Source organism: Protopterus annectens, chromosome 11.part0, assembly GCF_019279795.1.
Source record: "Protopterus annectens isolate FY-2018-M chromosome 11.part0, PAN1.0, whole genome shotgun sequence".
In the NCBI taxonomy this organism is placed as follows: domain Eukaryota; kingdom Metazoa; phylum Chordata; order Ceratodontiformes; family Protopteridae; genus Protopterus; species Protopterus annectens.
Genome location: NC_056745.1, coordinates 721,736,923 through 721,762,776, shown reverse-complemented (window position 1 = coordinate 721,762,776; position 25,854 = coordinate 721,736,923). Strand labels below are relative to the sequence as shown.

The following is a 25,854-nucleotide window of genomic DNA, read 5'->3' as shown; positions in this document are numbered from 1 at the left end:
TCAATTGAAAATCAAACAAATCTGTTAGGGGAAAAATATAAAAAAATGTACAATATGCTGTTTGCATAAGTGTGCAGACCCTTAAACTAATACTTTGTTGTGTGTGCACATCCTTAAACTAATACTCTGTTGAAGCACTTTTTGATTTAGTTACAGCATTCAGTCTTCTTTAGTAGGAGTATATGGGCATGGGACATCTTGACTTGAAAATATTTGCAGAAACAAGAGCAGTGTGGAAGAAAGATACCCAGACAGTTCCAGTAGCAGTAGGAGCAATGTGTCTTAAAGAATCTATAATTGTATTTAGATATGTTACCGGTACATGTAACGCCATACAAATTACAGGAGTAGTCATTACTGCAAATTGCAGGTGCTGCGAAGAGCACTCCTGGCTAACATTAAAGATTGAAACAATATTAATTTCATGAAATTTAATCATACTTTGACTTAGGAATGGGGGTTCATTCCCATCATGGTATTAGAAACTCAAAAGACTTGGAGAAATTAAAAAAAGAGAAAATATTATAGTAGCAGAAAGTGTACTAAAAACTAAACCAAAATGGGAATAGATAAAGGAGTGTCTGCCGATAGGGGTGACTGCAGCTAGGGGTACAGAGAATACACAAGAAGGGTTGGAACTTGCTGGAGGAAGCTGGCAAAGGAACCAAGATATTGGGAACAAATATTTAGAGAAGGAAAGGTAATAGAATGGGAAGAGGCCAAGAAGACATTTGAATTTGCAGGCTAGTGATCACCTTCCCTGTCAAGGATTGATATCAGAGTATAGATAAAGAGAAATGGATGACCTCCCTGTGGTCGAGTGACATTAAAGACATGCAGGTAGGTGCATGTGTGAATGTGTGTGCCTACTTTGAAGGTTGGGCATCAGGCTGGCAACTTGGCACTGTAAAAATCCACTGCTAATCATTAGCGGACCGGAATTCCACTGTGGCGACCCCTAACCGGGAAAAGCCAAAAGACTTTTTAAGATAAAGAGAAATGGAAAGAGGATTCCTAAATAAAAAAAAACTGCACTGGTTGAGGTTTTAACTGAATCTAGAACAAAAACAGCTGTTAGAAAAGGATAATTAGTAGGGCATTTAAAGTAGTGCATGGTAACTAAAGGAATTAATCAAAACTGGTCAGAAAAGATTGGGAAGAGAGATTAGATTTGCAATTCACAAAGAAATAATGGGAGGATATATGTATGGCTCCCAAATATGCATCAGATTCAAGGAGAGTTAGGATTATTGCCTAAAAATGTTTGCATACCCCAGGCAAACTCCAAAGAACCTTTCCTTATGTAGATGGCAAATGTTGGATGTGTGATAGGGAAAAAGAGGTAACTAGGAACATATGATTTTGGGAGTGTAATGAGTTGGCAGACTTTAGAGTATTCTGTCAGGAATACTGGATGATGAAATGAGTGTAACTAAGGAAACAATGTTTTTAAGCTGGGATACAGTTTCTGAATTGCAGAGACATAGTAAGGCCTTGTTAAGTTTAATTCTGGTGTCTCCCAAAAAATAATTAATATAAAACGGAAATCAAAATCTAAACCAACTATAACTGAAGTTGTGAATACTGCAAAAGAGATAAAAGAGTAGATCTGTAGAAAAGTGCAGGAGTAAATTACATAGAAAAAATGGAAATTGTGAGAACTATACAAAAATAAATATTCTGGAGGAGGAACAAGGTTTAAGAGAAAACAGGAAATTAATAATTTATGTATTGTTGCATCCATTATGATATATAACAATATATGTGATGTATAATGTTTGTAATTGTGAACTTGTTAATATGGTTTGATTACTTTTATATTAATGTAATTTTGCCTATGTCACAAGTGATAATTCAATAAAGGTGTTAAAAAAAAGAATGACTGGTGATAACATATGAAGAAGACAATTCTGCCCAACATTTGGACATGAGACATTGTGGTTCATCCCCAGAAAACTAATGTATTCCAATGGGAGAGTCACAGACTCCTCTCTTTACAGAGCCACCTGAAGGCAGTCCATGAAAAATGAATGCATGCAATTTTTTTAATATTTGGAAAATCCTACTACTACGTGTAATATTCAGCATGCCTTCTGCCCACTGTTCAGGGCTTCTTATTCTTTTAGTGAAGTATATTAATTATATGTAGTGCATGGTGGAATATTGCAATTATGCACCAAAATCATGTAAAAGATGGGCTTGTTAAGCACTTTTCTGATGTCAGCAAAGTTGTTTACAAATTTAGCAGCACCTCTAAGTGCTAATCTTGTGCTAGAACTTAACGTTGACTACTGAAGGCCAACTCAAAGCAGTGATTTTAAATACTGAAGATACTTTGCCCTGACACACTTTTAAACAAAAGGTATGGCAGAGTGAAGACAGTTACAACTTAGTTATTATTCATTAGTTCCTCAGATGGATGTTTTGCTTTGGCCCCCTGTCTGTATGGCAGCTTTGCCTTACTGCTTTCAAAGCCATAAAACACTTTGCTCTGCTGCATTTGTTTTTCTGTAACAGTGGTACATGGAACAGATAAAGCTCCATGCACTACATCAAGAACTGAGATTGGGTTTCCAGTCATAACCAGCTTCTGTGTTCTTGACATGAAGGTCAGGATTCACCTCCATGTCTCAAGCATTTTAGAACTTGGTTATGACTGGGTACTGGATCACAATACCCTATATGAAACATAGTAAATAACAGGCATCCAGTTTTTGCTGTCATTTTATAACTGCCCAAAACCTTTGATTCTGCATAGCTCAGTGTGCTGCTTTAAGTTGCACTCCATACAAACTGATAACAGTACACTGATCTGCTTTGATAATTAATTGACTAATTACTTCTCTGCTGATATGCGTGATGCATGCCCTATTAAAATCCAGCACTCTGTTAACTGGGATGACGCATTGCTTGATTTGGAGCCTGGTTATAATCATTATTGTTGTAAATAAATGGCAGAGCTCTGGCAAGACACTTTAGTATCATACCAATGTTTTCCTTTTTCACTGGATCCCAATATGTTTAGATGTGAACCTGTATTCAGACTGGAACTTCTTATGATGGGCATCTGACTTTTCGAAAGCAGATCACTTCTGAACCCCAGGAGAACTACTGTTCTCAGTGCAGCTATTGCTGTGAAGTTCTTTTAACTCTTTGCCTACCTTCATTCAGAAATAATTATCGTCTGCTGAAAGTGTACATTGTCCTTGTTCAGATGCACATAAGGGGTGAAAGATGAAGTCCACCCAAGTGTACTAGGTGTAATGAGTCAGTTGCAGGGATGTGAGATCATCTGTCATAATTACTAAAATGCCCCAAGTAAGGTCCAAAGTCCATTTTAAAGCTTTTAGTCATAAAACACAAAGTTTTTGAATCGATTTTCTTGAGTTATTCAGGCACACCAGTCACTCTTTCGCCAAGTTTCCAAAGTTAATTTGTGTGTATGTGTGTGTGAGTGTAAATGCCTTTTTGCTGTTTGAATATTAGGGCTGGACAGGCCTGTATTTTGGTCTCATGGTATATATGCAAGTTAAACACTATTGTTGTTCCTATTAATGTTAAAAATGCTGATTAATAATAAATGTAAATGATAAAAAACAGAATGCACTGTTATTGACAGGGGTACTTCTTTGGTTCTTTGTTTATTCTCTGGGGCAGCCAGATAAAAATATGTGGCATAATTTACAGTCTACATACAGTATTTTAAATAAAAATACTTTTGTTTAATTTCCCCAAATGTTTTTCTTTTAATGCTGTGACAAGAATAAACCCCATTCCTAATTCTGGGCATAATTAAAGTTCATGAATTGTGGTTGAAAATTACTTGTAATTAACCTAGATGTTCCAACTACAACTGGAAGTCTGCGTGTATGTCCTTATTCCATGTAGCTCTAGTTTCTGTTAAAGTGTTGATATTTTCTAACTTCGTCTTTCAGTGTTTAAGAAGCTATAGTTGCTGGGTGGAGTAATTTCAATAATGAATGTTGTTTTTGTCTTTTTCTCTTTAATTAAAATGTCCAGTTTCCCTCCTTTTACCTTCTTAGTGGTTGATATTGCATGGTCCCATGTGATTATTACTTCATTTTCAGTAATGCTTTGTGGTTCATGTTTCCAGTGCTTCTCAAATTAGTGCATATTATGTTAGAGAGAGAGATGATAGTCAGTTATGATGAGATGTTAGTTATGTTTAATGCACGTGGAGTAGTCAGAGCTTACTGGAGTGTAAGAGCTGAAAGACAGCAGGTAGTGTAGATGACACCAAGGAAGAAGACTAGAAGTGGAGATTATAAAAGACTGGAAATATTTTGAAAGGTTACACAGTCCAGATAATACCACAGCTGCATGACCAATTGCATCACAAGAAGTTTTTTTGCAGTGACTTGATGTTCTTATTCAGATAATCTAAGATTGTGCTGGAAGTTATTCCAGAGTCTACCAATAGTGGCTGGGAACCTTGAAGTTCTCAGCCGATTTTATTTAGAATCTGTACTAATCTGCTTAAAATACGCAAAGATATGACGGAATATTTTCTTTTGCAGTGTCCAAGGGACCTTGCCTGATGGTTCTGCTACTGGCACCCAATTGTCATATTCATTCCAGGGACACAGGAATAGGCACTCCTGCGCTTGGTGAAAGCCATACAGTCACTTGTTCCCGCACACAAATCAGCCCTTTGGTTCCCTGGTGAGAGATGGGTAGTAGTGGGACTACTTGCTAATCCAAGAGAGTGGCCTACCCACTTCCCATTGGAAGCACCCCTCTCTCCCACTGTGGCTCCTTCATGCCCTACGCTGCTGTTCCCTAAGGAAGAACCATACCTATATGTATGCTGGATTCCCCTTGGCTTTACTGGTTCTAAGCATTATGACAGCATGGGCTTGACTGGCTCTAACTACACTGGGCAATACCTAGTGCTCCTGTTAGGTGTCACCCTTGTGACAAGTCAGATCTGCCTTCCTCCCCAATGACGGATGAGCTGGCAATAGCCAGTCACTCCCATTTTTTTGTTGCAGTCCTACAGACACTTGAATTACTACTCAAACTCTGGTTGCCTTCAGTAAAGAAAAGACTTTATCCTGCTATGCCATGGAGTTGTCTAGACATGACAAAATATTTTGGCATTATATTTGAAATCACTGGAAAACAGAACAAATGGAGATAAAGGGAAAAAAAATAAATATATATATATATATATATATATATATATATATATATATATATATATAAAAACATATGAATTTAAAGTTTTAAATTTTGGATTCTGGAACTCTTATCAGAGAACACTTATAGTTAGAAATCAAGGTTAATATCATTGTTTTCTTGTTCTCTTTTGTATAGAATAAGACACCTGAACTCTTTTATTTGCCAGAGTTATGATTAATAAGTTAAAGAGAAAAATAAAAGCAGCATGGGCAACATGTATATGAATAAGTAATAAATCAGCAAATAAACATACCCAATTCCTGGCATTTTATGGGTGTTCAGAAATTTTAAACTTCTTAATTTTTTTGGTTGCAGCAGTGTTTCAACCAATCAGTAAGATTTTTTTATTTGCTTCCTCGAGAGCTTTGTGTTAGTTAGATCTGTGCACTTACATTATCTAACTATCATACAACAGCACTTTAGTTTAATAATGACATTTACGTTTTTTCCATTGAATTAGCACGCACATATGCATGCACACTTCATCTGGTTTTGTGTGTGTGTGTGTATGTGTGTGTGTGTGTGTGTGTGTGTGTGTGTGTATATATATATATATATATATATATATACATACATGCAAATATGCAGTTATGTATGCATAAACTATACATACACACACACACACACACACACACACACACACACACACACACACACACACACACACACACACACACACGCAGTCTTAGGTGAACTGACACCTTAGGCTAAGGGTTCCATGGCCCCCTCACTGCCTACTGTCCTCTCCTACATACATCACCAGGTGCCCCTATGTCCCTCCTATCCTGGCCTGTCTACAGACACACCCATTCGGGCCTATCCACGCCATCATACAGATTATTTTTTGCTCCCTTTCTCACAATTTACTTTACATTACTTTTCATTGTTTCTTGCATTAATTCATGCAAGACATCCTAACTTGATAAGACCCCCACTCTGGTAACTGTGAAGGAAACAAGTGCCCTACATTGGGAGACCATAGTGGGTCTAGATGCTCTGAGATGCATTTGAACAATCTTTCCTTCTAATGATGGTCTGAATAAAAATTATGATTAAGGAACAAAATGTAATCTTAATTTTCAACTTTTCTTGTTCCTACATCCTTTCAATTTACTCTATGCAACCAAGGTAATGCTATAGTAACTGTAAGAGAAATAACTGCATTAAGCTGGAGGTCTGGGTGTTAGTAGGCCTACAGAAACCATGAGGGTTCAAGATGCCCTGAGGTGCATTTTATAGCTTTATTCCAACCTTTCGATTAAATGATGGTCTGCACAAAATTCATGACTAAGGAAAGAAATTCAGTCTTACTTATTTTTTATTTCAAGGAAGAAATAAGTTACATAAAAAGCTTAATGCTCAAACCTGGCAAAATGGTAGTTCACAATAAAATAAGAAGACAAATGCTTGTGAGGATACATAAATCCTTTCTGGGAAGAATGCCTCCCTACCCTCCTCATAAAAAAAAAAAAAATTAGATTGGGATGAAAATTAAAGCCAAATGGCAACAGTCATACATATGCACAGCATGGATCCTCACACCTACCCCCAAATGATGACAGTCACTGTCTGTTTGGCTAAAAACAGAGGTGGCAAACTTCACATCGCCCATGCAAATAGAAAATAGGCGTATGACTGCTGAAACATACACCAATGCACTGTATGAGCACATACACAAGTGCATGGAACGGGCCATTCCAAACAGAACCAAGGCTCTCTCCTCCAAAAAAAGGAAGCCAATCTGGTGGACCCCTGCCATAAACAGGCTCTACAACAGAAGGAAGAACCTGTTGCAGAAAAGGGTGAATCATAGCCGGCTTTAGGCACCAGCGAACCCTGCGGTCGCTGGGGACCCCCTGGTCTTGGGGGGCCCCCAACCACAGAAAGTTATCTTATCTTAATATTTTGTAACATGTCTGCTAAACCAACAAAAGCTATAAAGGAGTCTTGCATGCTTAATAAATGGGGGAGGGGGTAATAATAACTCTTATTTATATCTCTTTCAAAAGTCAAAGATAGTTAAACCCTGCTGGTGAACATCCTCTCCAGTAAAACTAACCACATAGCTAGCTGTAGGTACCTACAATACCTGTGGCTGCAGGGGGCCCCTTTATCATCCCTGACTGTGTGCGGGCCCCACAAAAGCTGATGTTGGTTGGGGAAAAATGAGGAGAAAAAAATTTATTAATTTTTGCTTGTACTGTTTAATCTGAACAGGGCTGTGATATGACCCTGTTAGGATAAAGCTGATAATACACATGAAAAAGGTTAGAACTTGAGAGGGATTAGCAGCCCAGAGTGACTGAACTCAGCGCACACCATAGAATTTCAGAAGAGCTAATGCTTCTGATCTTCAGGGCTGGTTTCTCTTTCAGGGAGTTTAATAAATGCTGCCAAACCACCAGATACTGTAACTCTCAATGTCCTTGCTGAAGAATTCTGCTCAGTGCCAAAAATAGCAGAATAAAGGCTCAAACTGAGGATCACATTTGAAACATTGCTCTAATTCACTTAAAAAGTTAGTAGAATAGCACATTTTTTATCAACCTGGATTTTTTTGGACAATAAGAAGTATAAAACTATGCTGTCTGGATTTACTGACTGTCTGTAGTCTTAAATTATTTGCTTGCAAATAAAACTTATTTTTATTTATTTTTTTATGAAGGACAGAGCAAAATGATGAGGCAAAATCAAGGAATATCTGTGAAATCAGGGACAGTGACAGGTATTCATTTACTCCTCAATGAGATAAAGTGACTTACTCCTGCTGTTTGAAGACAAACAGTAGTCAATGGTCTGGTGTGGCAGTACCAGTGTTGCACAATGTATTGCTATTTGCTGAAATAAGTACAAAACTAGTATTGCTGTGACTTATGCATGAGTGTGTGTGTATATAAAATATCACTGATTTGTATCAGTGCACACATCCAATAATACTGGGACACCCCCTTTTTTCTGGTGGGTATCAGTAAAAAATGCAGCTAACAAGTAATTATATTTTAAAAGTAAGGCATAAAATATATCACAGAACATTAAGACACTTAGATCTTCTAGGAATATGGCCCCCCCCCACTCCCCAGACTGTATAAATGGATAAAGAGGGGGTCCCTTATTCATCCCTGACTATGTGGGGGCCCTACAAAAGCTGTTTCTGGTTGGGCAAAAATGAGGAGATAAAAATGATTTAATTTTCTGATTATGCTCTTTAACCTGAACAGGGCTGTGATATGACCTTGTTAGGACAAAACTGATAATGGCCTCTGCTATCAACCGCACCCACTTTCCTCACATCACACATCAGGCATGTATACAGGTGGCTGCCTCTGGGGGTTAGGGTTGAGGAGTGAGGAGGCATGCTATGTATATATATATTGCAGCAATCACTCAAAATACATGACTGTGGCCATTTGAACCTTTGCTTTCATCCCAATCTAACACCAGAGGAATGCATAGGCAGTGACTGTCTTTTTGGGGGGATTAGGGAAGCAAGCAGTATTCCAAGACAGGATCTGTGTATCCTCACAACAAACTGGCTTGTTAGTTTATTGTGAGCTATGATTTTGTAAGCTTTGAATATTAAGACGTGGGCATAATTTATGTCTTCACTGAAAGAAAAAAGTAAGACTGCAATTCTTTTTCTTCCTCATGAATTTTGTTTAGGTTACTATTGGATTAAAAGGTTGGGAAATGCTTTAAAATGCATTCTAGCGCATCTATAACCCTTATGGCTTCTGGGGCAGTGGCTTAATTGAGTTATTTCCTAAATAGTTATTACTGTGCTGTCTTGGTCAGGAAAGGTATGTTGAAAGGATGCAAAGGAAAGTAAAGCTGAACAGCAACACGACTGGAAAAACTCACTTGCTAACCTCAGCAAAAAGCAGATCCCTCATCAAATCCTTTAAAGCTAGCTATGAAAACAAAATTGCTGCAGATATAAAGGACAACCACAAGGCATTCTATAGTTATGTCAAGAATTTACAGGGCAATACTCAGATCTGCGCTGAGCTGCAGCACAATGGCAACACGTATACCGAGCAAACTGATATTGCCAATATATTGGCCAATAGGTTCAGTGCAAACTTTAACCCCTTCACCCCCTTAAGGGCCAATCACAATACCTGTAGGATTGCCAGCTGTCCGGTTTTTGACCAGACTGTCTGGTTTTCTGAAAAATTGTCTGGTTAGAAATTCTATTCAAAACCTGACTTTGGTTTTGTTTTTAAATTTCGCAGCGCTGATGCTGATGTCATCACATGCGCAATGACATCAGGTCCCTCAGGGCTACCAGCCTGTTGGAGCTGAGCTCAAGAAGCCAGCATTTTCAGAATGCAAGCGAGCAACAAGAGTTCGACTGTGGTCCGGTATTGGCAGCATTTAAGCGAGTATCAGCAGTTCAACTTTGGATAGTATTTAACTACAAATGGGGAAGGCACAGCAGAAGCCAGCATCGGGAAAGCAGCATTAGCAATGAAGGTAGTGTGTGTGTGTGTATGTATGTGTAGGTATGCATGGGAAGGTTAGAGAATATATCATATAGATGCTCTCAATTTTCCCTGATTCTGCAAAATGATGTCTCTGATTTTGCCTCATATTTTGGTCTGTTCTGTGTAAAGCATGTATTTTTTCCTGACAAGGAGTCTGTCACTAAATAATGACAGACAATTGAATTTCAGACTTAGAATGCTTTTTTCTGAATGCTGTTAACACAGTGTATTACTCTAGCAGCTTTCTAAATGTACAAGAGCAGTTTCTGTGCCTTTGTTTGCTCTTGTCCCTCATTTCGTAGCTTTTACCTTGATTCTTGGGCTATAGCGGTTGAGAGGTATCAGAAGGGGGTTGCAGTGGTTTGCACACTCTATTCTGAAAACAGTTATGTAAGAAGATACATTCCTGTGTATCAGTTATTTATACATTTATTCATTCACTTGACCACAATCAAAGTTCTGTGATGTACAGTCATAGATATGCAAGGGGCTGTAGTTGATGGTCACATTTGTGTGTATGTGTGAGTGCGTGTGTTTGAGTGTGCATGTTAAAATAAATAACTGCAAACAATTGTTATTGTTTTTTTTTTCTATTTTATTACAGTCAATAAATGTGTGAAATTAGCACAGTCAATATACATAGCTTTAATTGCTGGGTATGGGTGCTGGGCAGTCCAGGTAAGATGTATGATCTACTACTAGCCATAAATTACACTACACAAATTTCAGAAGTAGTCCCACACGTGAACTTTCGGACACATTTCCTCCACTGATAGCCTGTTCTTTCAATGTCCTCCACTGCAGTGCGGTAGTCATGGACCGTGGATAGCCCTACTAGCTATCCAGTTTCCTTGACCTGCACCATAACCCTAAGGTACGTAACTATTCGATGTAGTGGTGTTCGTGAAAGTGCACTTTTGCATTAGTGTGGGACTACTGAATTTCGAAGTAGTGTAATTTCATTCTATGGTAGTAGACCCGTATGTGATAGCAGCTGATCACCGGCACAGTGATGCTTCAATAAGCATTGCTGTCTGACAGACTTTGGTTCCTTGGTTGAGATTTTGGCTGGGATTCTTTCTGTGTACTCCTTGTCGATTTTACCCAGGGGCTATGGTTTCCTCCTTTTGACCCACAGGAGTGTAATGTATGCCTGTGACCATTTTAGATTTTACTTTTATCTCAATTTAATATCTGAGGGACACAGAGAATGCAACTATTCCTATTTGAAGAGGTAGGGAGGCAGGCACTATTCCCAGAAAGGATTTGTATATCCTTGCAAGTATTTTTCATCCCATTTTTGGGGGAAGCTACTATTATCTGTATTTTGAAAATTAAGCTTTAGACTCAACTTAATTTTCCTTGAAAGAAAAAAAAATACTCTGAATCTGTTTTCTTACCTAGGATTTTTTGTTCAGGCCATCATTCAATGAAAAGGGGCCCTAGTGATCCTGATGCCTCTGGCTTAATATATTTACTTCTTCCGCACTTATAACACTGGAGTTATGGCCAGTTGGGATGTGTTAAATGGATGAAAGAAAAGCCTAAAGAGAAAGATAAACTGTAAAAAAAAAAATAAAGAAGTAGTTAATCTGGATGGTGTTGGGCCATAATGTAGAGGCGCAGGGGATGGGATACTGGGGAGATCCATGGGGGACCAGTGTAGACTGGGGGGGGCATGAAATCCTTTATCTAGGGCTCCAGTACACCTAAAGCTGACCTTGTTGGTTACAGATATTTGAGATGTATATAGCTCATGAATTGGCTATAATGAGTGGATACTGAGGCAGTCTGTGGATGAAACAGACTAATCCCATCTGTTGACTGATCACAAGCAATGGCCTACCATAATAGAACCCCACCCCATTTCAATTAACCCCATTCATTAGGTCGCTTCCTGCAGCCCTCCTTGCTTTTAAATCACCATCTGCCACTGCCTCTAGCTGTGACTTTTGAGACCCTTCAGCATTAGCCAGCCCAACTGTAATTCCATCTCTAATATATTCATCTTTACTTTTGTCAATCCCACAGTGCTCAGACAGCGTATACAAGCCCGGCCAAATGCCTCAACACACGCTGTGGTTAATTGTTATTTGTGGCATACAGAGCTGAGATTGGTATAGCAAAGGTGTGTAAACTGATGACCCTGCTAGTTTCTGACCATCCATTAGTTGTCCACATTAAGCATATGCTCTGTAGCTTTCTATAAAAGGCATAGGTTCATTTTTCAAAAGCTGCAAGACCAATTGTGTCATTATGTATTGTTTTATACTAAACATGTATTTTCAGACCATGCTATACATTTTCAGGTCTGTGTTATTGATGTTGTTAATACTGTCATTTCTTAGAACATTTTAAAATGTTATCATCCTAAACTTGGGAAAACAATGTGCAATGCTGTTTAGGTGAATGTGAGATTTAAAGGCAGAGTAGTTTTAATGCTAAGTCTGTTTTTATTGTGAGACTGTATTGCTTTGTTTAGCAAATGTGTATCAGTAGTTTGTGCTGTAAAATTTGAAATAAATGTTTTAAATTAAATCCAAATATCTGTAATCACTGTAGAATAAAGCACAAGACAGTATGCAGAGTGAGAGTTTTTAACAGTGTTTATGGCAATTGGGGAGAAATTGGCTGAAAGCAGGTATCCGGAACAGACAAAGAGGGCGTTCCCATCAGCTGGTGTCATGATGATGTCACAAAATGGGTGGGGCATGGATGGGAGAGGGGGTGGGACTGGGTGGAGTTATGGGTGATGCAAGGGGCATGACCTTAGTCCGGTTTTAGCCACAAAGAAAGCTGGCAACCCTAAATACCTGAGGAATGCCAAGTCCCTAATATCATGGCTGCACAGATAAAAACCGCACTGTCCAAAGCCAAGAATACAGCTTCCATGGGACCTGATGGTAATCCTGGCTGTGTTCTACATGAATTACAGCGTGAACTGGCACCACACCTGTGTGCCCTGTTCAACCACAGCCTCACTTCAGGCTTTGTCCCTTCAGAATGGCGCACTGCTACGGTCATCCCACTCCACAAGGGGGGGGTGACTACTGACCACAGGAACTACCGCCCTATTAGCCTGACAAGTCTGATATGTAAGGCTATGGAATGCATCATCATGGACCTCATAAATAGGGACATAGGGAATCTCCAAACTCTGGACCCCATGCAGTTTGGGTTTGTGAAAGGTAGGTCATGCCTGCTCAACCTGATAGACTTCTTCGAGTCTGTCACCAAAGCTGTGGATGAAGGCAAGATAGTTCATGCAGCCTACCTTGATCTTGCCAAGGCCTTCGACACCATCCCTCACTCAGGAATCATAGATAGACTCACTAAACTAGGCATAAACCTCTATGTTATAAAATGGGTTGCCAAATGGCTCACTGATAAAACCCTCACTGTCAAAGTAGCTGACTCCAAATCTGGCTACCGACCAGTTACAAGTGGAGTCCCACAGGGATCAGTCCTACGTCCCCTCCTGTTTGGCATCTACTTCTCTGAAGTTCATGCCAATACAAGTGGACTATGGCTTAACAAGTTTGCCGATGATTGCAAACTGGGTGCCATTATTGATTCACCAACTGATTTAGACATTCTACAAAAATGCCTCAATGAGACCAATGATTGGTGCCAGAACCATGGCCTAAAGCTCAATGCCAAAAAGTGCATTGTCATTCCCTTTGGGAAAAACTTAGTACCCATGAACTACCACATCGGCGGTAATCCACTGAACACCAAAGGTGTGATAAGAGATCTGGGGACACAGGTTGACAGCAACCTCTCCTTTGATAACCACATTGCTATTGTGGTCAGAAAGTCTTTCTATGTGGCACATCTCATTACAAAAGGTTTTTCCTCCAGAAAGGAGGAGGTCATAATCCCTCTCTACTCGTCCCTCATTAGACCTGTTATAAAGTACAATACCCCATTCAGCATGTACCTCACTAGACACCTAAAACAACTGGAAAGGCCACAAAAATACCTCATTAAAAGGATCTTAGGCCTTAAACACATGCCCTACATGGATAGACAAAAAACTCCAGCTATACTCTGTCTCATATCGCTTGCTTAGAAGCGATCTCTGCTTGACCTACAAAGCCATGTCAGACCCAGAGCTGTTAGATATGCTACATCTAAATAAATCCCAATCCCTCCATGCCACATGCTGCAGGGACCTCAACCTCATTACCACAATAAACAGAACATGCTGGAGGGGCAATTTCCTAACCCAGAGACTTCTCATACTCTGGAACAAACTTCCCATCCACATCAAGCAGAGCACTTCATTGGCTCTCTTCAAGAGAAATCTTGATGAGTGGATGGGTACTAGAAAGTCCCCCCCCCCCCGGGGATCACTTCAGTGGCCTTGCTAGATAGGGGCACTGGGAACTAACGTCGGGAAGCACGATGCCAGGGAATCTTTTGGGCTAGGCTTATATAGGCTCCAGGGCCGTTAGCCTAGTACACACCTATGAACCTATGACCCTCTGATGTCTGATTGGGACAAAACAACTAGAACATAATGTATTTCAACCTGTTGCTGTCAGACCTATATAAATAGCATTCTTTCTTACCCCCAAAAAAGATAGTCACCTGTACATGCATCTGATGTTTGATTGTGAGGGAAATGAAAAATAATGATGTCAGTAAGATTTCCAGCTTGTTACTGCTAAATAGTACACTGTTCCTGTACAAGCTGTAGTAACCCTCAATACACCACTCTGAAGTTTGTAAGGAAAGTTAAAGAAATAATGACCACACTGTCCCCAGCCCAACACAAGAAATAGTGACCTATGCACACTTGTAAAGTTAGGGAAGAAACTTAAAGAAATTATTTTCCCCCTGCAAAAACTGGCATTTCTGTGTTGTGCAGTACGTATGTACTGCTGAGATGTTCAACATCAGTTGCTGTTTTGAAAGGTGCAGGGGAAGGCATATGTCGAATAATGTGGATTCTTTGAATTTGGCATTAAATTCAACGTAGTGACTGTCTTCCTCTGCTGCATTCCAGAGTTGTGATTCACGCAAATGATCACATTTTGTTCTGGCTTTCATGATTTTGATAGTAATCCATGCCCAATATATTTTATTTATCTATTTTATTTATTTTACATCAGACATATATATATATATATATATATATATATATATATATATATATAAAATACTTACTTGTCCCAAAAAATCCAATCCAAGCTACCCCCAGCAATTACAATAACATCTGGGATGGGATAAAGAAAAAAACTGATATAATGAACTCTCAAAAAACTACATATGTCAATATTAATTCTGTCTCAACATGGGTTTCTGGTCTGTTGTCTATATATATATATATATATATATATATATATATGGAAAACAGCAGAAGTCATACTTCTCCCCCAAAAAAATCCAACCCCAAGCTCCCCAGCAATTAACACCCAATCTCCCTTGGGATAAATCTTAAAAAACTGGTCTATAATGAACTCTCAAACTACATATGTCAATATTGCATTCTGTCTCAACGTGGTTTCTGGTCTGTTGTCAGCACTTCCACTGCATTTTGGACCTTCACTTATCTGTTAACTGTTAGTTATGGACAAAGGCCTTCTTACTGGAGCCATATTTATAGACCTTACCAGAGTCTGGTTGGCTACTCAGTCCTATTTAACCACCTTGCTGACATACATATATATATATATGCATGTATAAAAAGGTATTGTGCCTGTATGTGCAAACATCTTGTTGGCTAACATATTATTATCAGTTCATGCAAAGGATTTCAGTCTAGTAAAAATCATGTATAAAACATTTGTCACGGTTTGAACTGCTTCCTGACATCAGTCATACCCATCCCTTAAACATAGCAAATCAAAGATATGCCCAAAGCTAATAACATATGTACCTATTTTAGACCTGTGTATATATTGATAGTCTCCTTAACTGTATTCCAGACTCCAGCAGTGAGGGGGCATCCCATCCCTTCCTAAATACAACCCGCTCTCTGCATATCTTCAGAATTTCTGTCTTAGAAGTTACTAGCTAAGGTCGGCTTCAGACTGCGCAGCCATCCTTTGTAAGTGATATACTATAATGGTCATCTAACTTTCCTAGCAGCTTAAAGGGTGTCTTCCTTCTAATTACTATAGCCCCCCCCAAAAAAAACTTGGAAATACTACCTGTTGAAACCCGTATTTATATAGCTTCTCATGCTTAGCTGAAGTTATATGAATTTCTTGCAACAGTACAAAGTTTCACTGTAGGTCTCAGCTATGCCTGATTTTTACTTCATGTTTTTGCTGTGGTAACCCTTCATTACAATTTTTGATTTTCAGGTAAATCACAGCGGATTGTAGTCATTCATTACCGCCAGACATTAGTTTTATACTTCTTATTTGTTCTGAAATACACTTTGATGCATAAAACCTATTATTCCAGTAACTGTTAGGTAATTTATAATAATATTCAAAATCTACCCCTGATTTTGGACATTTGTTCCCCCACCCCTCACCTCATATTTTTCTTTCCTTTATGCTTATGTATGCATTGCTGCCCAAAATATCTGGTAGATCATTGTCAGCATTTAAAATAAAATACTAGCCTTACCTTACTTCCAACAAAAAAACTCAGCTTCTTTCTGTATACTCCTCCCACTCAAAATACCACTTGCATTACACTTGAACTTTGTGGGCTTTTCTACATTGTTCAGGTGTAATTTGAATTAAATGGTCATGTCAACTGCAGTATCTCCTGCTAGGGAGCCTGCAGAACTATGGGTGTGTTTCCTTTAAACATGGAACCTCAAGACATTTAAACAATTACTTATTTTTTTTTTAGAGCAAAGATATACCATGTTTCATTGCTCTAAAAATAAATAAATAATTGTTGAAAACCGCCTCCTGGAAGAATAGTGCCCTAGGTGACCATGTAGTTGGGCTACATGTAAGGGCAGCTATACACACACTCACACACACTTATATGCATACACACATGCACACAAACTCTTCCTTCATAAAATAGGTTCGAAGGGAAATACTAGGCTAGCTTCCCTTGCAGGTCATTCTAAGCCTAGCCAGTTTCCCTTTTGGTACTTGAACTAACCTATCCAGTTTGGTGTTAGATTGGCTTTACCCATCCCATAGTTGATAATTATATCTTACCCCTAATAACAGTAACTGGGATTATACCATAGATAATTTGAGGGAACCCATGCATGTGTCCTCAGATAATCTCAATGAAGATGAAGGGAGGTGTATCCTACATGTTAGGTGCAGAGCAAAAGCAGATACAAGCTGCACATTATCCATTTGTTATTTGCAATAAACATCTAGATTTGTATATTTCATTTCATATTGCATTTATTTTCTAGAATAGCGATTTCTTAAGGCCAGAGCTATTATTTTTAACATTCAGAGGATGTGAAATATGACCGTTTCTAAGCCAGCACATATACCTTGTGTCAGCTAGTCCTCCCTTACGGTCATTGATGTTGCAGGTGGAAGTCCAACCACAGTACTGTTGATTGATAAGACAGAGTATCAGGACTGTTACACCACATTAGACACAAACATGGCTAAAATTCATGGGAGTTAGGAAAGATATTAAAAAAATGTTTTCTGGTAAAATCACAGTTGTAAAAGCATTTGGATATTTTTAAGCACTGATGGCTATAATTTCCTTTTTTAGCAAACTGAATTTTAACCCGTGGTGGTGTGTGGTGGTGTGGCGTTGTTGTGTGTTTGTATAGTAGTAAGCTGTCCGCTTTTTTTTTTTCAGCTAAGCTCTTTCGCGTGGAGACATGCGTGAATAGGCGTACCTTCGTTGAAGGTTGTGCGTCAGGGATGGTAACTCGGCACATAAAAATCAACTACCAATCATTAGCGGACCGGAGTTCCACTGTGGCGACCCCTAACCGGGAAAAGCTGAAAGAAACAACAAACAAACTGAATTTTGCCCTTCGCCAGCCACTGGGAATATAATATAGGGAATGCACAGAAAATGGGTAATCAGAATTTTAGTACAAATTTTCAGACTTCCCAGAATACATGCATCTGTTGAAATGCACGATATCTGTAAATCTGTAAATAGCATAAACAGTTTTATAAGATTCACTGCGTTGTATCTGTGTTTGTTGAATAGATAATTTACGCATTACATTTCATATATGTATAATGCTGAAAGAAAAATACCTTCATTTACTTCTAACTTTTATAATTTCAGCCATGGTTTACCTGGGAAGCTTATCAATGGTGGCATTGCAGGATTTGTGGGAGTGACGTGTGTATTTCCCATTGATCTGGCAAAGACTCGTCTCCAAAACCAGCAAGGGCAACGCATTTACAAGGGAATGTAAGCATCCTTAATTATTTATTTATTGTTTTCTTGTTCATGTGATAACCAAGTTATATGTCTTAACTTGTCATAAAGTAAAATATAATTTTCTAAAAAGGTTCATATTGGGAATGAATTATGAAATAGAAATAAAGATTAGTTTTGTTGGTTATTGCATTACACCTATGACAGGTAAATACACATATTTTTGAAGAAAAAGGGTTGACCTAATTCAAAAAAGGAAGACTTTAGGGTGCAATCTATAGATTCTGTAGTTCTAACAGAAGACTTCAATACTAATGTGAAAAATGGATGTGGGGAGGCAGAGTTGATCAGGAGAATAGCTTTCCTGACCAGAACCAGAGTGGAGAATTGTTTTTTTAACTTTTATTCCAGTCATACATTGTCCATAATTAACCCACTGTTTGAATGTAAGAATGCTATTCAGTATATTTGGTACCACAGCATTATACCACAGCATTTTGAACCAAAGGTCTATTAATGACTTTGTAGTCATGTCACTAGATCTGAGGCCCTGCATTCTGGGCACTCTGGTCAAAAGAATTGCTGATCTGTCAGCTGATTTCCGTTTCGTAATAATTTGAATTAGGTGACTGGATCAGCAGCTGGACAGTAGTGAAAGTGAACTGAGAATACCTTGCTTATGCTTTGGGGAGCATATCCAGAAGAGGTTCTCCAACATATCTGGTGAAGATGAGGATGCTGAATGGTCCCTGTTAATCATATCAGTAGTTGATGCAGCAGCTGGAGATGTAGCCAAAAAGTGGTCAGCAGACCTCTTAACTGTCTTTATTTTGGGGAAATGCTCATATTTCCAGGCCTGATTTACCCATGCACATAATGTCCCTAGTTTTGGAGGTATGTCATGCTCAGGCTCGATTTACCTCCTCACACAAATTTTGAATCCCCTTTATGATTTTTGAAGCTGTCCAGTACTTCGAAAAGCTGCACTACATGACCAATGTGCTAGTGGCATAATTAATTTAAAGAAAGAGGACATGCATCTTACATCTCTTTTTTCAGAAGCAAAAATAAATCATCTTGTGTGGTAGAATTTTGCAATTAAGTTCTTTAAATTCTAGAGATTTTACACTGTCCTTTGATAATGCGCTTCTATTTTACCATCATTTTTGTCACACTCTGTTTTCTAAACGTGTTTCTGAGTAGTATCTCATGTTCCTCCCAGAAGCAGGAACAGTTGTGTGCTATTTGATTTCAAAGCATATGCTAATTAGATGTCCAGATTTTTTGCCTGGTTGTACCTGCTTGTCAAGGGTCTTTGTACCTATTTTCAGTGTCTGCAGGTTGAAAGGTATGGTGGTCACTGCTTCTCATGGTGGTAACCCTAGGACCTTTTGGTGGACACCAGACTTACACCAGGAAGCTGCTAGGTTAAATAAATAGGTCTTGCATGCAGTGCTGGAGGGGAGGGTCCTCCACATTTAATTTGCAAATACTGACAGGCAAGGAAAGCAGCAGCTGCCCCAGTTGCCAAAGCAGAGGTAGGAGGACTTTTTATTTTATTGTATTTTATTTTATCCATTCGTTAACCAAACAAAAACCTGCTTCACAAAAGCATTAAAAAACAAAACAACTATGATACAAAGAAAAGAAAAAACATCACCCAAGAAATAATACAATAATAATTTAATCATAAAATGCTTAGTTTAATTGGTAGCTGAGAATGGGTACTTCCATTCCACCTTGGTTAAAGGATATAGCTAGTATCAGTTCTGTTATGAAAAACAAATCTACAGTATTATATACATATATATATATATATATATATATATATATATATATATATATATATATATATATATATATATATATATATATATATAAATCTGTGTGTGTGTACACACACACACACACACACACACACACACACACACACACACTCTCTCTCTCTCTCTCTCTCTCTCTCTCTCTCTTACTTCATCAATTGGCATATTATGTATCAATGTTTTTATGTTGGTATCATATTGCAGTTAGGTTTATTTTTCTTTTTACAGTTTATTTAATACTCTGTATTCTAACATTTAATTTTGGTTCAGTTACATGGCTTGTTTTGGATTATTTATTGTGATTTTTATTTTTTTATTGTTCTGAAGAATTCCTTTCAACTAGCAGATGAAAACACAACATTTTATGATTAAATTATCATTGCAGTATTTCTTTAGTGACATTTTGCATTTCTTAGTATTGTGGCATGTGTTAATCAGGTAAGCCCACTGGACACAACTGTCCATTTTCAGGGGCAACCCAGGAGCACTTTCTGACTCTGAAAGTCACTTGTCCATATAGTAGTGAAAGGGTGGTGGATAGCTGCATGGAATCAGGAATACCCGACAGGACATAATCCTCCTCCTCAAGGAAGTATAAACCTGTCTGGTGGACATCTGCAATAAATAAACTCTATAATAAAGGGAGAAAATTGCTTTCCAGGACCAAGAAGGAGCAGGTGCCTAATTGGGAGCAATCTCTCCTTAGCCTGAACAAGCAAATAAGAGCACTAATGAAATCCTCCAAAGCAAACTTTGGTCCATACCGGCGACATCTACTAAAGACAGTTATAAGGCCTTCCTCACATATGTCTGCAATCTCAAAGGAAGCACTCAGATATGCTCAGAACTGGTGTTGAAGGACACCACATACACAAACACTGTAGATATGGCCAGACAGACAGGTTCAGTGAAAACTTCACCCCTCTGTACCTCCCCCCATCAGTAAATCAGGACATCCCCAGCAACTGCCCCCCTCCCCTTATCACAAAAGAACAAGTCATCACTGACCTCTCAAAGACAAAAAATACAGCCTCTGTGGGACCCGATAACATCCCAGGCTGCATCCTACATGAACTCAGGTTGGAACTTGCAGCACCATTAGGCACCATATTCAACCAAAGTCTGAGTACTGGTTTCATCCCAGCTGAGTGGAGGACAGCCACTGTCATCCCTTTCCACAAAGGTGGAGTGTTCACCAATCCAGGAAATTTTCACCAATCCAGGAAATTATAGACCCATCAGCCTAACTAGCCTTATCTGCAAGGCCACGGATTGCTATGGACCTCATCAACAAGGACATTGGCAACCTCCAACTACTTGGTCCCACACAGTTTGGTTTCATCAAGGGGAGATCATGCCTGTTAAATGTGGTTGACTTCTTTGAAACAGTCACCAAAGCCACGGATGAGGGGAAGATGGCACACACCACCTACCTTGATCTGGCCAAAGCCTTTGGTACAGTTCCCCACTCAGGTATAATAGATTAACTGTCTCAACTAGGCATCAATCTGTATGTTACCAGATGGGTACCAAACTGGCTGTCTGATAGAACTCACTTAGTCAAAATAGGAGAAGCCACCTCAAGCAGTAGACACGTAACGAGTTGGTGTACCCCAGGGATCGATTTTGAGGCCTGTGTTTGGGATATACTTTTCTGAGGTGCTGGCCAAAACCAGTGGGCTATGGCTAACCACGTTTGCAGATGACTGCAAGCTGGGCACTATCATCAGTTCCCCTAGTGATGTGGACATCCTCCAATAGGGTCTCATCCAAATAAATGACCAGTGCCAGAAACATGGCCTCAAACTGAATGCCAAAAAATACATTATCGTCCCCCTTGGGGAGAGTGACATCTCCATAAATTATCACATTAGTAACAAGGTCCTAAACACGTAGTCAATAGTGAGGAACTTGGGCACCCAGGTTGATAGCAAACTGACTTTTGACCTTCATATTGCCTCCGTTGTATTGAAAGCTTTCTACATGGCCCACCTTATTAGTAAGGGTATCTCATCCAGGGACAAGGAGGTCACAACATCCCTGTATTCTTCCCTTATAAGACCAATTATTGAGTACAATGTCCCTTTTGGCATGCACCTCACAAAGCATATGTAACAACTGGAGATACCACAGAAACCACAGAGGTTCCTTACTAGGAGAATCCAGAGCCTCAAACATCACGGGCGACTTGCCCAGCCAGACTCTACTCGGTTAACAAATGTAAAAATAAATAAATAAATAAATACACAGGCTAAAAGCCCTGTCCCTCTTCTCAGTCTCATACAAATTACTCAGAGGTGACCTCTGTCTGGCATACAAAGCAATCTCAGAGCCCCCTTGATGGGACTGCTGCATATCCGCAAGTCAAGCTCCACTTGAGTAACCCACACACGTAATCTCAACCTGATCTATGACATCAGTAGGACTTGTTGGTGGGACAGATTTGTGTCCCAGAAACTCCCCCTTGTGTGGAGCAGACTCCCTCTCCATGTCAAGCAAAGTACCTGATTAACCCCTTTTAAGCACAACTTGGATAACTGGATGGGGAACAGAAAAAGAACCCCTGAGATTCCACCTGAGTCTCTGCTGGACAGGGACATCGGATGTTGACTTGGAACATGGGCTAAATTCTTGGCTAGGCTTGTAAAGGCCTCAGGGCCAGTAGCCTAGTAACTTCCTATGATCCTGTGAAATTCTAGGCAAAGAACTCAATGGCAACCCCGGATTTCCACCATTCTGGCCTGCTGTAAACCCATTGCCCCTTGTTTCCCCACCCCATTAAAATTATTATGTTTCTTATTTTTTTCACACGTTTCCTGCTTCCTTTCATCTGAGCCTAACTAAGCAAGGCTGTACTGTAATAACTGTGCTGATAATAATTTAATTAAGCATGGTTTGGAGGTGCACAAGGCCCTCAGAAGTCATGAATTCTGGAAGCTCTGATATGAATGAAGTTATTAGGTTCCCTGTGCTACAAGGTGCATTTTACAGATTTTTCCCCGTCAGTCTTTTGATCCACTGATGGCCTGAACAAAAATTACGACTAGGGTAAGGAATCCAGTCTTTTTTATTTCAAGAAATAAATAAGTTGTGTCTAAAGTTTAATTGTCAGAGCTAACAAAATAGTAGTTTACAATAAACTGAAAGACAAATACTTGTGCAGATACATAAGTTATGTTTTACAATCATCCAACTCCTCCAATAAATAATATATTCACTTTCTGAGTACCCCTCTGATATTAGCTTGGGATGAAAGTGAAAGAAGAAGTGGCCATAGTCCTATATTTCATAATGCTGCTGTCATACACATACAGGCCATACCTCCAAAAGGCAGCCACCTTTTGTGTATCCCTCTGTTGTCAGACTGGAATGAGACAGAAGAAATGGCCATAGCAACAAATCTGCATTTGTTACTGTCAGACATATAAACACAACATGCTTCCATATCCTTATCCCCTTAAGAAAGCTACCAGTATGTATGCCTGATATTTGATTGTGAAGAAAATGAAAAAATAACGTTTACAGTAATGTATTCCAACATGTTGGTCTTAGACAGCCCACTACTCCTAGATTGGCTATAGCAGCCTTTTATGGAAACCTCTGAGATGTTATTGTTGAGTAATTTAAATAAATAATAGCCACATTGACCCCATCCCCCACACAAGCTATACATTTTTTCTGTACACAGGTCTGAGATTTACTTGTGGAGAATGTCAAAGACATAATGACAGCTCTGTCCACAACCCCTGCACAAGCTATATGAACATTCTCAGCATTTCTAGCATGGTCAGCTGTATACTAACGAGGGCCCAGGGCATAGAATCAGGATGGGGCCATTCTACTAAGCCTGTATCAAAATCTGCCTTTTGTAGATGGAGGATGTGGAGTCTGCAAGGCCCCCAGAAGCATATGTTCTCTGATACATTTTATGCTTTATTTTCAAAGATAATTTCTTGTTAACTGTTCTTTTTATTGCTTCCCAAAAGAGTTATGTATGTGCCCCACCAATATTGTGCGTGATGATATTTTTTTCTCTTGCACATGTATACTAATATTGTCGTCAATAAGCCAGGTTGGTTACAAGATGCCCTGATGATATTCTTTCACACAAATATACATTGGCCCTGACAAGACAAGTCTATCACAAGATGCACATGCTCAATCACACACACACACACACACACACACACACACACACACACACACACACACACACACACACACACACACACACGCACACACACCTACCCATCCATATAGTGTTGTCAAGTCACATCTGATTTCTATAGGAACCCCACAGACTATACCATCCACACAATTTACAAAGCAAGTGTGGAAAAGAGTTAGATTGCCAGGCCTTTCTTCAGTATTATATACACATTACATACACATCTATACATGTATATATAGGAAGGATATGCAAACTGTGCAAAGTAGGTACCCCAGCCGTGAACTGAATCCGAGAACCTCTTGCTGTAAGGTAATCATGTTACTTAGTGTGCTACTGTGCCTTCCTGCACAGCTATATACAGACTATTTAGTTTCCAGTTCAACTGCTGCATGTCTTTGGAATGTTAGACAAAATCTGAGTACACCAAAAAAATGCATATGAACATAGGAAAGAAGTGCAGTCTTTGCAAATAATGAAGCCCAGCTGAGAATTGAATCAGATGATGTCTTGCTCTGAGGGAACAATGTTACTCAGTGTAGTACCACTCTACAATGTTACCTCCAGTCCAATTGGAAGAATAACATTTCTCTTGATGAAAGTCTTTAAGCGTGTGTACTTAAGGGTATGTATAGCTAAACATCATATGATACTCATGATTACTTGCTTAGTGTTGTTCCTATGTTAGCATGTTAGAGGAAGCCAGAGTACATGGATAAAACCCATGCTGTGAAAGCGTTGGGCGGCATGATGCAAGGGCACTTCTATGGGCTTGGCTTGTAAAGGCTACAGGGCCATTAGCCAAGTACACACCTATGAACCTATGAAAGGAAGGGCTTGAATATTTCACACAGAAGGTGTCACAGCCAAGAACTTGGCCACAGAAACAAGCTCAGTGAGATGGTAACACTAATCACTACACATCTGTGACAATGATAAGTTGCTTTTGCATGCATTCTGTCCAGATCATCAAAGATCACCAGTTATTGCTTACATGTCTGAATTTTGACTGTGATTGAAGGTGAAAAAATTATGGCCAGCATATTACTCTTAGATACACAGCTACATCCCTATTCCCACTTGTGTCCATAAGTCACAACAGTGATCATTTTACAATGAATTCAGAAAAAATACAATACATTGTATGACTGTTTCTGCCAAGCCAAATCATGGACTGTTTAGCTATGATAAAAAAACCCCCAGCAAGGTGAGTCACTGTTAATCACTCAGACTGCTCCCATACATAGTAATTATAGTCAGTTTATTGACTGTGTATTTCTCATATGTCCAATTGCTGTAAAAAATTACCACTACAATGTATTTTAAGTTTGTTTTATACAAACACATAGTAAAGTTTTCCACCTTACATCACACAAATGCACACTAGTCCTGTAACTCAGGTTAACTTCTGTTTTAACTGAGCAAATGACAGAAGGGTTTTTTATCCACTGACAACCCCTGTACCTAGAAGTTATAGCTGATTTGTTGACTGTGTACACCTCATCCGCCTGATTATAGTAAAAATGTCCAAAGTAATTCATTTCAGCTTTGTTTCACATAAACACACATTAATCATCAGCAGTAAAGTATTCTAACTTGCTTCATGCAAATATACATTAGCCCTGCAAAGCCAGAGTAACAACTTTTTTTAAGTTACGCAAACAATAGGGACAGTCCTTTTATAAGTCCATAGGTAACTACTATGCAGTCAGTCTGCAGACCATTTCAAGCACAGCCAAAAACCCTATTCAAAAGTTCCCTCAGTCCTCAAGTAGGGAGACTGATGCTTCACATCCAATTATCTAGGTTTACCTTGAAGGTGGCAAGGATGCTACTTTGCTTGACATGTAGTGGAAGCTTCTTCCAGAGGTGAGGGACACAT

The 25,854-nt window shown here is 39.1% G+C and overlaps 1 protein-coding gene across 1 annotated transcript in view; it reads left to right on the top strand.

The window, feature by feature from the left end:
- SLC25A18 (solute carrier family 25 member 18) overlaps nt 1-25,854 on the top strand; it is a 671,540-nt gene that overhangs the window by 113,050 nt on the left and 532,636 nt on the right. The window contains exon 2 of the mRNA XM_044088188.1: nt 17,886-18,014. Within this exon, the coding sequence (XP_043944123.1) occupies nt 17,886-18,014 (129 nt within the window). The remainder of the gene's footprint in view (nt 1-17,885; nt 18,015-25,854) is intronic.